Raw genomic sequence first — 16,616 nt, forward strand, 5'->3', positions numbered from 1 at the left:
GTCTTACATGGATTTCACCTTCAACTGGAATGACACAATTTCTATCCTTGCTCTTGTTGCAAGAGGTGATTCAGGAGAAACAGGCTGACATCACAGTGCAAGCTCTGCCATTCTGGGTTGAGAAACCTCTAACGAGATTGCTAATGGGGCTGCTCGGTCACTGTCAACCGGGTTCTACCCCGACAGCAATTTCCAGTTGTATGCTTTGATAATAAATGAACCTATTGTGAGGGGATCCTGGAGTGCCCCTATTAACTGTTTGAAGAGAGAGAGAGAGAGAGGGAGACAGAGGGAGGGAGACGGGGAGGGAGGGGGAGGGGGGAGGGAGGGGGAGGGAGGGGAGGGAGGGGGAGGGAGGGGAGGGAGGGGGAGGGAGGGGGGGAGGGAGGGGGAGGGAGAGGGAGGGAGAGGGAGGGAGAGGGAGGGAGAGGGAGGGAGAGGGAGGGAGAGGGAGGGAGAGGGAGGGAGAGGGAGGGAGAGGGAGAGAGACAGAGAGAGACGGAGAGAGACGAAGATTAATGGTTGGACTGTCACTTCAGGGCACTGGAGGTAACTTCTACTTTGGAGATAGCACCGAGCAGCTCCAAGGTTGCTATGGTGACCGACAGCACATTATTGATGTTTAAGGACAGCTGTGCTTCCTTGCATTTCTTTACAGACAAAGGAAGGTGGGACTCTGTGAATGACAGTTGATGCTCAGCACGGTGAGATAAATAGGAGGTCAGATGATACAGACTTCAGACACATGATCTGGACACTGAATGAGCATTGTCGTGCCCGCAGAGAAAGTGGGTTTTGGAGAATCGATCCAATCGCTCTTGCAGTGGAGGAGAAGGGGTTGACTGGTGGGGAGTTGTCTATGTGTCCACCCTTGCTGGGGTGATAGCTCCACCACAGAAGACCGGTCCCCCTTGTTAAAGTCACAGTCGGTGACTTGTAAAGGATTTCGGAGGATGACGAGAAGATCAACGGCATCAGCTCACCTGAAGACTCAACTCACTCTCTCTCTCTCTCCATCACTACTCAACTCAATACCACGAACTGAACTGAACTGAACCTTACTCAACATCGTGTTACGAGAATACACATAAAATTAAGATGTTTGCTGGCCTGGGCTAGCATCAGTGGCATCAGCAGTTGGTCTGCCACCTGCCCTCAGGGGAAGGAGAGATAAGGAACAATGGAGCAGCGTCTGGAGATGTGTAATGAAGGGATGTGGGAGGAAGAGCTGTCTGGAGCGGCTCCCCCCTTTGAACCCTGAACTGTTTGAAGTGATGGACAGGCGATACCCCAGCAGGGGGATAAAAAGGGACAGGTTCGCTAAGACAGACACACACGCCACCCGAGGTAACGAGACCCTGGAAGCGGTGCGCTTCTCACGAGTGGGTGAGAAGTCCCAGACAACGACAAGGGTGGAAAGGTACGATCAGCGGGAACCCGGTGTGTGTCCGCCCTTGCCTGGGTGCCGGGTTCACTGCAGAGGATCGACCGCATCTGGAGGAGGGGTCACAGTCGGTGACCTCAGGTGACATCACCAAGGACCTGCCCAAAAGCTGGTTGTGAGCCATCCCGCTGGTCTGTGAGTGAAGCTGTGCTGAATGATGAGTTGTTCTCTCTGTCTCTCTTCCCCCACCTTGTCCATCGCCATGGCAACGATTACTGCGAACTGAACTACAAACTGGACTGAACTTTGAGTCATTTTGAAATTGGTCATTTAACCCCTAGACAACGATAGAGCTTGATTGATGCTGTTATCTTAATTCTGTGCACATGTGTGTTTATCATCACTGAACTGTTGCATTTATTATCCTTTCGATTACTGTGTTGCTTGTTTCTGTAATAAAACTTTCTTAGTTCTAGTACTCCAGACTCCAACTGAGTGATCCATTTCTGCTGGTTTGGCAACCCAGTTACGGGGTACGTAACAATCGTAACACTGTATCTTTTTACTACTAGACTTAAAGAAGCTTGGTTTTTCGTACATATATTTCCACACTGACTGATATACTTACTTATATACTGAATCATTGCTAACCGGTTTGATTCATCTACATTTATATTACTGTATTGCGTAATTACAAATAAATATTTTTAGTTTATAGCAATACTAGACTACAAAGTGTTTTCCATCTCTGCTGGTTCTTTATTCCCATCACAGGGTTCATGATACTATGAACCTCTGGATGTTTGGGGTGCAGGTCGATGGATTTGGCAATTGAAATGGTTCACCACGGACGAGATGTGTTGTAGTGTTCTATGACTCCATGTTGTTCCTATCCAGGCTTTCGTTTTCAACTGCACAGCTCTTCTCTTCGTTCTCCGGTACGCAAGATTCCTGTGACTCAGCATTTGGCTGGGAAACCAAGGTGTCATCAAGACTGAGTTCAGACCGTTGAGGCTTTGAACTGGAAATGTCGTCTGAAAATGAAGACTGATGTACGCTTTTTAAATCAGACATCAGAAGTTCATCAGAAGCTGTGGGATCTGCTGGGTCAATTTCAGAATTTTCCTTTCTGCAGGATACTAAAATGACAAAAGTGCATTTGTTACAGGAAGTAGGTGAATCCCAGTCAATCAACAGAAGCATCACGCCAAGGGGAAGGGTGACAGGCGGAGAAGGACATGCTTACAGAGACTGCGGCAGACTGAGGAATCCAGGCACCAACTCACAGGGAATATTTCAATAACAGGTAATCTCTACAAGTTAACTGGGGAATGTGAATAGACAAAGTAGTTCTATAACTTCAAGAGTAACTGTATACAGATAGACCCGGTGTTACACAAGACCTCAGTTCCCAAGAGCTGTTTGTAGACTAATCTTTATGTAAAGCAGGAACATCTGTTTCCTGTAGCTACCCACATCACATCGCCCTGTCTACACTCCCTCTGAAACAATAAGACATAGGGGCAGAACCAGACCATCTGGCCCATCGAGTCTGCTCCACTATTCCATCATGGCTGACTTATTTTCCCCCTCAAAACCATTCTCCTGAATTCTCAGCATAAACCTTAACACCTTGTCCTTTCATTTTAATGATAATTTCCAACATTTACTCTAACACAAATATAATTAACTGAGAACACACACTGTATCTTGTACTATTGTAAACATTTCATTATTGCAAACCTGAAAAAGATTCTTTCTTAAGTTATGAGGCAATTTCTGTAAGACATGGGTTCTGGATCCCGGTGAGCCCCCCTGTGCTACAGTGAGGTCACAGTATGTACCCCAGATCCTCTGGGCTGGGTGAATCAGTGTCCAAGAGAGAGCAGCATTATGAACACACAATATATTAATTTTTAGGTGTAAATTAGTCAATTTCTAAACACACAAAATGAAATTTTGACAAACAGTAGGAATCTATTTTAACAAAATATCTGGTGCTGTTTCTTCAGTGTTGATGCCTTCATTTGCATCTTTGATTCCATCTAAGAAATCGATCCTTTACAGATGTTGCAGTAATGTAGTGGTCAGCACAATGCTTTACTGTACCAGCAACTAGGGTCCAATTCCCACCACTGCCTGTAAGGAGTTTGTATGCTCTCGCCATGGCCGTGTGGGTTTCCTCCCACAGTCCAGAGACGTACCACTGCAAACTGTCCCGTGTTTAGGCTCGGATTAAATTGAGGTTTGCTGGACGGCACGGCTCGAGGGGCCTATTCTGCGCTCTATCAGACCTCTCCATCAGTCTCCACGGAGCCCAGTGGGGTATCACTGGAGTTCAGCTGGGAGGTTGTCAACTTCTGCATCCCAGCAGGAGTGCAAAACCCCACCTGCACGGCTAGCAGCTCCGTGAGGGAACTCAAGCAGAGCCTGGGAAACCCTCGTAGGAGCTGAAGCGGCTGTGAGATCGGGGGAAGGTCTTTACTCTGGGAAGCGATACAGCAGCTGCTGAATGGTTTGGTATTTACTTACGGTGTTCGACAACGAAGTTGAAGAGAAAGACCACAGCATCCACGATCACTGCTCCAAAGAATACCCTCCAGACAATAAAGCTGCTTTCACAGCCTTGATCTGAAAATGTGCAACATGATGAAACTGAGTAAACTGACAGCAAGTGCCCACATCCACAATACAGTAAACATCCAATGCACCTTCCACAGCAAATTCACAGAGCAATGGCAAAGACAGGATGGTGCATGGCCCGTCCCTCCATGTACCTGTCCAGGTGTTAAACACTTCCCAGAGCTTCTGGTATTATACCTGTCTCAACCCGTTCCCCTATTAAATTGTTCCACACCCTGATCACACTCTGTTTTAAAAGAAACTGTCCTTCAGGTCTGTTTCAAATCTTTCCCCTCTCAACCTAAATCTATGCCCTCGTGTCTTCAACTTCCTGACCCTGGGGAAAAGACTGTCCAGCTTATCTCTGCCTTTCATAATTATTAACTTTTCTAAGTTCATCCCTTCTGTCTCCTAGGTACAGTCTAGTTTGGGTGCCTAACACTTTGAGACAGTACAGTAGTAAGTTTATGTATTGCTGCTGAAAACAAAAAGTTAAACAGATTTCATGCCATATGTGAGTGATGATAAACCTGATTCTGCTATGGGTCTCTATTGTGGACTGAGAGTGGGAAGGGGTCAGGGAGAGGGACATTGTGGTTGGGGAAAGGAGAGGGGAGGGAGCAGGAAGCAGCAGAGAGCCACTCTGCAGTGATCAATAAACCAGCTGTGTGTGTGTGTGTGTGTGTAACAAAGAAAATGATCAAAACCATGCATTGCCATAAACAATGATGAAGAGCTCCAGGCAAACTCACAGTCTGGATGACTTAATAATGCCAAAAAAATGACTGAAGTGATGATCACGATGACATGAAGTCCAGCTACGGTCCTTTCCAAAATAGCTGTCAAACACAAAGTGTGACGATTAGAGTGCATTAACCATATAACCATATAACAATTACAGCATGGAAACAGGCCATCTCGGCCCTTCTAGTCCGTGCCGAACTCTTACTCTCACTTAGTCCCATCTACCTGCACTCAGCCCATAACCCTCCGTTCCTTTCTTTCACTGAGAGGTTGTACATTGAATGATCCAGTCTCTTACCTGCCCTCTTTTTGAGACAGTCTAGCCAGTGGACAGCGAGCAGCAGACCCAAAGTCAGAAGCTGAAGGGACACTGTGCAATAAACCGCTACTACGACAGGGTCCGAACCTGGGGAGCAAAGACCCCACAGCAATGGTCAGTGGTTCACTCAGTAATAAACGGGAAATTAAACAACGAGACGCAGGATTCCCATTCTGTAACTTCCCCAGAACTGTGCTTTATATACTGTTCCTGTAGAGGGGGGCAATGCTGGATCTATTTTTCACCTGCTTCACCTGAGGGTGAAACCTCTTGTTGGAAACCACTTTTTTAAAAACAATACTTTTTATAAAATTTGTACTTTTTAACGAGCATTGCCCATGTGATGTAATTGTTTTAATTATATAGCCTATTGACTAAATTATCACCAGACAATTTTCTTCATCTTATCTATAGAAGTGATAGATTGTTCAGAAGTGCCATCCTTTCTTTTATTTCTCTTTATTCCTTTTCGTTACACCCCTTAGCATTTGTTCCCCTGAATTGCACTCTCACCAGCTGTGGGTAGACCAGACCAGGCTGAAACACTCGAGAGGCTCTCCTGGTCTCTGCCCCTCCACACAGCTCACTTTCTTCAGCTCAGCCCTTCACCCATCTCCGCAAAATGAAACACAGATTTCTAACCTCACTCCATCTGACGGTGACAGACCTGAACCACCGGCTCTCCAGACCGACTCAGATGATGGGATAAGCATCACTGGGTTCACCACTGGTGCAAAGAGGTGCGTCGTTGCAAACAGTGTGGGGGGTGGGGGGGGAGACAGCATTTCACTGTCCACCTCTCACTCCACAGACGCCGCCTGACCCTGAATGTTGCAAACATGTTTACGTGAATAATTCAAGCAGGTGTGCAGAGGTGTGGGTGGAGAAAAGCCAGGACACTCTGATGACCCGGTGGATGAAGTTCAGTGACTAACATCTGGAAGGCATCCTAGAGTTTGGAGCTGCAGTGGTGAAAGAGAATGGCCCAGGGACTGCCCAGTGGTGGGAACTCCCAGGACAGCATGGTCCAATTAACTTGCAGTTCCCCTACCGGACATTGTCATATAGGGAATGACATCACCGGCCAAGCAAAAGTGACTGATGCCCCTCGTGCCCCAATGAATTTCCAGACAGAACATTACTTCTTTTCACTCTGGGGAAACGCGATTCCTAATATTAAAACAAACAGAACAGTACTCTGCAATTGACCCTGGCCCCAGGTCTCCTGGTCCCAGATGCCCCAACCAACACACATCAAAGTTGCTGGTAATGCAGCAGGCGAGGCAGCATCTCTAGGAAGAGGTACAGTCAACGTTTCAAGCCGAGTCCCTTGGTCAGGACTAACTGAAGGTAGAGTTAGTACGAGATTTGAAAGTGGGAGGGGGAGGGGGAGATCCGAAATGATAGGAGAAGACAGGAGGGGGAGGGATGGAGCCAAGAGCTGGACAGGTGATAGGCAAAGGGATTATGAGAGGATCATTGGACAGGAGGCCCGGGGAGAAAGACAAGGCGGGGGGAACCCAGAGGATCGGCAAGGGGTATGGTCAGAGGGACAGAGGGAGAAAAAGGAGAGTGAGAGAAAGAATGTGTGTAAAAATAAATAAGGGATGGGGTACGAGGGGGAGGTGGGGCATTAGCGGAAGTTAGAGAAGTCAATGTTCATGCCATCTGGTTGGAGGCTACCCAGACAGAATATAAGGTGTTGTTCCTCCAACCTGAGTGTGGCTTCATCTTTACAGTAGAGGAGGCCGTGGATAGACATGTCAGAATGGGAATGGGATGTGGAATTAAAATGTGTGGCCACTGGGAGATCCTGCTTTCTCTGGCGGACAGAGCGTAGGTGTTCAGCAAAGCGGTCTTGCAGTCTGCGTCGGGTCTCGCCAATATATAGAAGGCAAGTGGATGCTCGATAAATGGTAAGGATTCAGTACAAAGAGCCCATTTCTATCTGTTTTTGGAGTGCAAGTTACTGATGTAGGGTTTCACCCAGGAAATGTCCAGAGTCCTTCCACCTCCCACAGATGCTGACTGACGCACTGAGATCCTGCAGCAGATCGTTTGCGGTTCCAGATTCCAGTATCTGCAGCTCCAGTCTCCACAGCTTCTTGTTTAGAATCCACTCTTGTCCTGTCCTTTTTCAAAATCCGGGGCCCATGACACATATTTACTGACCGTTAACTACAATGAAATCCATTTGTTAAAGTTCTGCCTGTTTGCATAATCTATTCATCTCTGGTGATTCATTCTGCCAGTTGGTTCACAATGTCACCTCTCCGGTCAAACTTGACCAACTTGGTAAAGTCGCATTTCACATCATCAGCCCAGTCAATCCAAGGAGCAGTTGCATAGCACTTTACAGAACAGTAGAGCCCTGGTCAGATGGTGTTGTGTCGACCTCTTAACCTAGTCTAAGATCAATCGAACCCATCCCTCCTTCATCACTTTCCATTTTCCTCTCATCCTACATAGCTTTGCATTTTTCTCTCCTCCAAGTGCCCAAGAGTTTCTCATATGCCCCTAATGTATCTACCTCTTTCACCACCCCGGCAGGGTATTCCACACACCCACCAATCTCTGTGTATTAAACAAAACTGCCTCTAACATCTCTTCTATACCTATCTTAAAATTGTGCCTCCTTGTTTCAGCCCTGGGGAAGAAGTCTCTGGCTATTTACTCGATCTACGCTTCTTACCTTGTATAATTCTCTCAAGTCACCCCTCATCCCCCTTTCCATTGATGAGAAAGACCTAGCTCGCTCAACCTGTCCTGGGAGACCAGCTCTCGTCCAGGCAGCATCCTGGGAAAACACCTCGCGAAAGATTCCACATCCTTCCTCCAAAAGGCCCACCACGCATTCCTGTACAGCACCGTGACCCAAATCCTGCCAACTTCAGCCCCTGCAGGTTACCCCTACACACTGGCTCCCCGCACTGAACCAACAACTGTTTTCCCAGCTTTATAATTATGCCTTTAATTTACGAGTTCCTTCACATGCCTTCTGGAGTCCAGATACCCAACCTGCCTGTCCTTGAGTGCTGGATGTGAAGGTGGAGGGGTGTGCTGAATTCCACACTGATCAGAACAATGCACATACAGAACAACACACACGTACCTTTCGTGAGGATAAGTTTGCTGAGGGTCGTGACACAGTTCATGAGGGTCGTGACGTAGGTCATGATGGTACAGATATCCAGGAAATGCCTCAAGCATTTGACCCGCCTCACAGCTGCAATCGAGAAAAATCCAGAACAGTCCAAATGTGAGACCTACATAAATGGTTGGACACAGGAATCAGAGAGCGAGCTCGCGGTAACGGAGCTGGAACTCGGGACCAGTCAGGCTCCTGGTGGCACTCAACTCAAATACCAGCCCGGGGGTGGAGTAGCCACCAGAGCACTGGAGGAGTCTCAGAGCTGACGGACACTGGCAGCAAAGAGGAGAGAGCAGAGAGGAGCAAAAAGCACCAGAAAACAGCTCATCTCGTAGTATGCCATCTGATTATCCATGGGCTGAATACGGAAAAGACAGATAGAATGCAGTCTCCCTGTGTGTGAGCCCAGTGGAGGAGGAAAGAACGCAATGTGAATCATGTGTGCATCATTCCAATGATTATGGGAGTTGTGGTAGCATTAGCCTACAGCAGCCCAGAAGTTGCAGTTTCACCCTGAACTCTGCTGTGAGGCCGAGGACTGGGTCATCACTGTACCTGGATGCTCTCGGGCACTAGACAGTGTTCTAGTCCAGGGTGGAAACTGTTCCCCAAATGGGGCTGCAGGCCAAAATGCCTGAATGCAGAGACACTAAACATTGAACAAGTGGTGTTTGTCCAGGGAGCCCACTGGCAACTGATGAACCAGTTTTGAGGGATCTTCCAGCATGTGGTCCGAGGGACACCTCTCCTTCCCCTGGTGCTTTTAATTCATTGGGGTTTTGCTGGTTGGTCCAGCATCTATCGGGACCCTCAGTTACTCTCCAGGAAGTGGTGCTCAACTGGGATTTGAAGAGCTTATGCGTATCAGAGAGGGAGGGAGGGAGGTGAGTGTGCGAGGGTTGTGCACAAGAGAGGGGCGTGCGTGAGAGAGGGGGAGAGAGAGAGAGGCTATGTGTGACCCTTCAAATTCCAGCCCTGAAATTTGAATGCCCCAATACCTCCCTGTCTAAGTCAACGATTGTAATCAATCCCTCCTTGATTTCCTCACTTGCAGATCCCAGTCAGTTCAGATTGGCAACGACATCTCCTCCACAATTACCATCAGCACAGTTTGTGTGCTTAGCCCCCTCACTCACTCATCTCAACTCTAAACTGATTCCACAACCTACAGACTCACTTTCAAGGAGTCTACCACTCATGTTCTCAATATTATTTCATTAAATTATTTGCACAATTTGTTTTCTTTTGCACATGAGCTGTTTGTCAGTCTCTATGTAAAGTGTTTCATAAATCCAAATGTATTTCTTTACTTTCCTGCAAAGGCCTGCAAGAAAATGAAACTCCACTTAGTATATGGTGACCTCTACAGTACGTGCAGTGGATTCCAGTTAACTGGGCCATCGGTTAATCAGGGCAGCCACTTATTTGAGACAATTCTTAAAGAACAAAAATTAACTTGAGAAAATAACCTGCATTCCTTTCATTTATTTGGGACATGATGATAAATACCTTTGTCTGTCTTCAGCAGCGAGCACTGCGAGCACTGCAAAATAGAAAGTACCGAAGAGATCACCGACAGAACAATTATTGCAACGTCCTCTTGATGAAAACCTGCAATTAAAAAATAACTTTGAACAATGTTACACAGAGATGACGAAGGGATTTTCTATGAATTGCAACAAGCCTACTGTTCCCTTCATCTCCTGCAGGGATGGGAAAGCGCCAGCCCCTGCCCCGTCTCACCAGCCTGTGACTTCACGCCTGTACCAACGTGCTCTACATGCCCTTTCAGGAGCACTTACTAGACAGCAACTTGCTGTGCCAGCCAAGAATGAACAACTCTGAGCAACATTCCAAACTGACAGAAGATGCAAATCTTGGGGCGTGATGGATATTCTTTCCCCAGGCCCAGAAGACACATTGCTAACCCCGGCTCCTCAGCAAGTCACCTGACCAGGGATTAAGATGCAAGTCGTAGAAGAGCTACGTTACCATGGGACCACACGTAGTGTAGTGGTTAGCACAACGCTTTACAGTACCAGCATCCCAGGTTCAATTCCCACCGCAGCCAGTAAGGAGTTTGTATATTCTCCCCTTGACTGCAAGGGTTTCCTCCCACAGTCCAAAGGCATACTGGCTGGGAGGTCAATTGATCGTTGCAAATTGTCCCATCATGAGGCAAGAACTAAATCAAGGGATTGCTGGGTGGCACGGCTCGAAGGGCATATTCCGCACCGTATCTCATAAATAAATAACAAATTAAAAGGAGCACATATCATGGCTTAGTGTGGTTATTTTTAAGGAAAAAGGTTACCAACTGTTACCATGGCTACCATCCACAGAAAGTGGCTACTCATCAGCAAAATAAAACGGTCCAAGGATTATAGTAGATGACAATACATTATTTCAATTTCTAACCAGTACTCTTAGCTCATTGTCCACCGAATCAGGAGGAAAAAAATATGTCTTCAGCCTTTTGATCGGGGCACGACTGCGCAAGTGCGTGGACGTCAGCCAGTGAAAACACTGAGATGAGTTTAAAAAGAAGACATTTATACAGCGGGCGCTGGAGTGGTGGGTGTCAGAGTAGAGGGCGACAGCGTAGGAAGGCTTTGGCTCAATGGGGCTTCGGTGATAATGGGTCAAGGTGATGTAGGTTATCTGCATAGAATACAGACAGAAAGTATGTGTGTGAGGCTGGTTTTCTGTGCTCGGTTTCAGATGTGAGAGGTCCTGGAGACTCCCAGCCTCCCGGCCTCCCGGGCAGCCATATCTGTGCCAAGTGCATCGAGCTACAGCTCCTTTAGGACTGCGTTAGGGAACTGGACATGCAGCTCAATGACCTTCGTCTGGTCAGGGAGAGTGAGGATGTGACAGAGAGGAGATATAAGCAGGTGGTCACACCGGGACCACGGGAGACAGACAAGTGGATAACACTCAGGAAAGGGAAGGGCAAGAGGCAGATGCTAGAGAGTACCCCAGTGACTGTCCCCCTTAACAGTAAGTACTCCTGTTTGAATACTGTTGGGGAGACAGCCTACCTGCAGGAAGCAACAGTGGTCATGCCTCTGGCACAGAGTCTGGCCTTGTGGCTCAGAAGGGTAGGGAAAGGAAGAGGATGGCATTATTGATAGGGGATTCCATAGTTAGGGGGTCAGACAGGCGATTCTGTGGATGCAGGAAAGAAACACAGAAGGTAGTTTGCCTAACAGGTGCCAGGGTAGGGGATGTTCCTGATCGCATCCACGATATCCTGAAGTGGGTAAGAGAAGAGCTAGAGGTCGTGGTACATATCGGTACCAATGACATAGGCAGGAAAAGGAAGGAGGTTCTGAAAACAGACTATAGGGAGTTAGGAAGGAAGTTGAGAAGCAGGACATCAAAGGTAGTAATCTTGGGATTACTGCCTGTGCCACGTGACAGTGAGTATAGAAATAGAATCAGGTGGAGGATAAGTGTGTGATTGAGGGATTGGAGAAGGGGGCAGGGATTCAGATTCCTAGATCATTGGGACCTCTTTTTGAGCAGGTGTGACCTGTACAAAAAGGACGGGTTGCACTTGAATCCCAGGGGGACCAATATCCTGGCAGGGAGATTTGCTAAGCCTATTGGGGAGAGTTTGTGAGGAGCAGATATGGAGACAGATTCTGCAAAGGTGTAATAATAACAGGCTTGTTGTGGTGGGAGATATTAATTTTCCAAATATTGATTGGCATCTCCCTAGAGTGAGGGGTTTAGATGGGGTGGAGTTTGTTAGCTATGTTCAGGAAGGTTTCTTGACACAATACGTAGATAAGCCTACAAAAGGAAAGGCTGTACTTGATCTGGTATTGGGAAATGAACCTGGTCAGGTGTTGGGTCTCTCAGTAGGAGACCATTTTTGAGATAGTGATGACAATTCTATCTCCTTTACCATAGCATTGGAGAGGAATGGGAACAGACAAGCTAGAGAAATGTTTAATTGGAGTAAGGGGAAATATGAGGCTATCAGGCAGGAACTTGGAAGCATAAATTAGCAACAGATGTTCTCAGGGAAACGTATGGAAGAAATGTGGCAAATGTTCAGGGGATATTTGCGTGGGGTTCTGCATAGGTACGTTCCAATGAGACAGGGAAAGGATGGTAGGGTACAGGAACTGTAGTGGGCAAAGACTGTAATAAATCTAGTCAAGGAGAAAAGAAGAGCTTACGAAATGTTCAAAAAACTAGGTAGTGACAGAGACCTGGGAAATTATAAGGCTAGCAGGAAGGAGCTTAAGAATAAATTTGGGAGAGCCAGAAGGGGCCATGAGAAGGCCTTGGCGGACAGGATTAAGGAAAACCCCAAGACATTCTACCAGTATGTGATGAGCAAGAGGATAAGACGTGAGAGAATAGGACCAATCATGTGTGACAGTGGAAAAGTGTGTATGGAACCGGAGCAGAAAGCAGAGGTACTTAATGAATACTTTGCTTCAGCATTCACTACTGAAAAGGAGCTTGGCCATTGTAGGGTTGACTTGCAGTGGACTGAAAATGTAGATATTAAGGAAGAGGATGTGCTGGAGCTTTTGGAAAGCATCAAATTGGATAAGTCACCGGGACCAAATGGAATGTACCCTCGGCTACTGTTGGAAGCGAGGAAGGAGATTGCTGAGCCTCTAGCCATGATCTTTGCATCATCAATGAGGACGGGAGAGGTTCCGGAGGATTGGAGGGTTGTGGATGTTGTTCCCTTATTCAAGAAAGGGAGTAGAGATAGCCCAGGAAATTATAGACCAGTGAGTCTTACTTCAGTGGTTGGTAAGTTGATGGACGAAATCCTGAGAGACAGGATTTATGAACATTTGGAGAGGCATAATATGATTTGGAATAGTCAGCATGACTTTGTCAAAGGCAGGTCGTGCCTTACAAGCCTGACTGAATTTTTTGAGGATGTGACTGAACACATTGATGATGGTAGAGCAGTAGATGTAGTGTATATTTATTACTATTTATTTATGGTGCAACTGTAACAAAAACCAATTTCCCCCGGGATCAATAAAGTATGACTATGACTATGGTATATGAATTTCAGCAAGGCATTTGATAAGGTACCCCATGTAAGGCTTATTGAGAAAGTAAAGAGGCATGGGATCCAAGGGGACATTGTTTTGTGGATCCAGAACTGGCTTGCCCACAGAAGGCAAAGAGTGGTTGTAGATGGGTCATATTCTGCATGGAGGTCGGTGACCAGTGGTGTACCTACTCGTTGTGATTTTTATAAATGACCTAGATGAGGAAGATGAGGCATGGGTTAGTAAATTTGCTGATGACACAAAGGTTGGTGGTGTTGTGGATATTGTGGAGGGCTGTCAGAGGTGACAGCGGGATATTGATAGGATGCAAAACTGGGCTGAGAAGTGGCAGATGGAGTTCAACCCAGATAAGTGTGAGGTGGTTCATTTTGGTAGGTCAAATATGATGGCAGAATATAGTATTAACAGTAAGACTCTTGGCCATGTGGAGGATCAGAGAGATCTTGGGGTCCAAGTCCATTGGACATTCAAAGCTGTGACACAGGTTGACTCTGTGGTTAAGAAGGCATACGCTTCATTGGCCTTCATCCATCGTGGGATTGAGTTCAGGAGCCGAGAGGTAATGTTACAGCTATATAGGACCCTGGTCAGACCCCACTTGGATTACTGTGCTCAGTTCTGGTCGCCTCACTACAGGAAGGATGTGGAAACCATAAAAGGTGTGCAGAGGAGATTTACAAGGATGTTGCCTGGATTGGGGAGCATGCCTTTTGAGAATAGGTTGAGTGAACTCGGCCTTTTCTCCTTGGAGCGACGGAAGATGAGAGGTGACCTGATAGAGGTGTACAAGATAATGAGAGGCATTGATTGTGTGGATAGTCAGAGGCTTTTTCCCCAGGACTGAAATGGATATCACGAGAGGACGGAGTTTTTAAGGTGCTTGGAAGCAGGTACAGAGGAGATGTCAGGGGTAAGGTTTTTACGCAGAGAGTGGTGAGTGTGTGGAATGGGCTGCCCGCAGCAGTGGTGGAGGCGGAAACAATAGGGTCTTTTAAGAACTCCTGGATCGGTACATGGATCTCAGAAAAATAGAGGGCTATGGGTAAGCCTAGTTAGTTCTAAGGTAAGGACATGTTCGGCACAACTTTGTGGGCCGAAGGGCCTGTATTGTGCTGTAGGTTTTCTATGTTTCTATTACACCCCTTATTCGATGACAGGTTAAGTGTTTGTCTGTTCAGGAAAAAGTATTATTTGCAGATGAGGGCTGAATAGATGACAAATAATAAAAAATTAGAAAGCGGAAAGTGTGGCTCAGAGTTACAGAGATAAAGACAATACCCCTCTTCAGCCTCATTTCAAGGTTCCTCGATTGACAGCCGTGTGGGCGGACTGAAGGGTGTGAGGGGATCCAGGAGTGCCCCTATTAACTGTCTGAAGAGAGAAAGAGAGAGAGTTATTTATCATCGATGGTTTGTTTTAAAGAGAGAGAAAGAGAGGAAGATTGACGGTTGGACTGTCACTTTAAGGCACTGGAAGTGACTTTGTATTTCTACTGAGTTGGGTTTGGAGACAGCACTGAGCAGCTCGAAGGTTGCTATGGTGACCGACAGCACATTATTGATGTTACTTCCAAGGACTTGTTGCCTGCTCGCACTCCTTTACAGACAAAGGAAGGAGGGACTCTTTGAATGACAGGTGATGCTCAGCATGGTGAGATAAATAGGAGGTCAGATGATACAGACCTCAGACACATGATCGCAACACTGAATGAGCATTGTTGTGCCCGCAGAGAAAGTGGGTTTTGGAGGATCGACCAGGCGGATTGATCCAATTGCTCTGCCAGTGAAACTTCAAAGGCAACATCGGTGGGGAGTTGTCCATGTGTCTGACCCAGACCTGGGTAGACAGCTCCACCACACCGAAGTACGGTCCCCTTTGTTGTTGAAGTCACAGTCGGTGACTTGTGAAGGATTTCGGAGGACGATGAGGAAATCGACGACAACAGCTCACCTGAAGACTCAACTCACTCTCTCTCTCTCTCCACCACCATTCAACTACATACCATGAACTGAACTGAATTGAACTTTGCTCAACATCTTAAGACTGTATCTTTTTACCCCTCGACTTAAAGAAGCTTGGATTTTTCATTCATATTTTTCCACACTTATTGATTTACTTACTTATATATATGATTCTTGTTAATCTGTTTGATTTATCTTCACTTAGTTTACTGTATTGTGCTGTTATTATTAAATATTATTAGTTATTAGCAATACTAGACTCCAAAGTGGTTTCTATTTCTGCTGGTTCCTTTATTCCTGTTACGGGGTACTTGACAAGAGACTGAAGCCATTCTCTGTGGAACGGGAAGGACGTGAGAAGATCTGATAGAGGGATTTGAAACCAGAGAGGTTGAGAACTGCAGGATGTAGAAGGACAATGATTAGCAAAAGAATCCAAGCTGGTCAGGGTATGTTGCCAAATTTTGCCTCAAGAATTGTTGTAATCGAGACAGATTTAATTGTGGAGCAGGAAGATGGAGTAGGTGGATTACTCAGAGCTAGTACAGATAAGATGAACCCAATGGCCTCTTAGCCTATTGCAAAATTTCTATGAACTTTATCACTCCCAGTGCTGACAGATTGATTTCCAAAGCTGGCCACTAAACGATGATGTCAAATTTACTCTTAGAATAAGATTTGCAAACCAAACTCACCAGAAATGAACAGGGTGTGGTTAGCCTGGATGAAGCTGACTGGATTGGTTGCCGCACAGGTATAAATTCCACAGTCATGTCTTGAGGCATTCATGATCATTAGAGTCCGATTGCCATCGATAAGCTGGTGAAACTGGGAGATTTCTGCTCCATTTTTCCACCATTGATACTTCTGAGGATCTCCACTGACGTTGCAGATGAGCCAGATAGTAGAAGCAAGGAAGGAGGAGCTGGTCAATATCGTAGCTTCCAACAGGTTATCTAAAGGGCAGAAAGTCTAGTTTTATTTGTATTTCAAAAACGTATAGTTGAATGTGTTGTTTTGTGATTGTGCAGTCCAGACGTGCTGACACGCTAACGTAGCATAAACACAACTCACTAACCCTAATTGTAAATGAATAAACTCTCTTGGGCTTCAAGGCAGGTGCAGGTATCGATTTTAACTGACGTTTCGATGACAAACTCTGCCATCTTCATCAGGAACGATGCCTGGGCATGTCTAGTCCGGTGGTATTTACACCCCTGTATTCCACCCCTCCTGAATGGTTAGTCCTCATCCAATCAGGTTTCTGCCATCCCACCTTGCTTACAAATAAATTCCAGTTCATAGCTAGAGGAAGACCTTTGCCTTGGATAAAATTCTTTTCCTCTAGTTTTATTTCAAGTGCTTCCTTCACCAGGTG

The 16,616-nt window shown here is 46.4% G+C and overlaps 1 protein-coding gene across 1 annotated transcript in view; it reads right to left on the bottom strand.

Moving 5' to 3' along the window:
* Positions 1 to 450: 450 nt before the first annotated feature.
* LOC134346685 (uncharacterized) overlaps positions 451 to 16,616 on the bottom strand; it is a 31,877-nt gene continuing 15,711 nt past the window's right edge. The window contains exons 3-9 of the mRNA XM_063048193.1: positions 15,934 to 16,194; positions 9,730 to 9,831; positions 8,182 to 8,295; positions 5,049 to 5,156; positions 4,759 to 4,845; positions 3,917 to 4,015; positions 451 to 2,523 (exon numbers count right to left, since the gene is read on the bottom strand). Of these exons, the coding sequence (XP_062904263.1) occupies positions 2,255 to 2,523; positions 3,917 to 4,015; positions 4,759 to 4,845; positions 5,049 to 5,156; positions 8,182 to 8,295; positions 9,730 to 9,831; positions 15,934 to 16,194 (1,040 nt within the window). The 3' untranslated portion in view covers positions 451 to 2,254. The remainder of the gene's footprint in view (positions 2,524 to 3,916; positions 4,016 to 4,758; positions 4,846 to 5,048; positions 5,157 to 8,181; positions 8,296 to 9,729; positions 9,832 to 15,933; positions 16,195 to 16,616) is intronic.

The sequence above is a fragment of the Mobula hypostoma genome, chromosome 5, assembly GCF_963921235.1.
Source record: "Mobula hypostoma chromosome 5, sMobHyp1.1, whole genome shotgun sequence".
NCBI lineage: Eukaryota > Metazoa > Chordata > Chondrichthyes > Myliobatiformes > Myliobatidae > Mobula > Mobula hypostoma.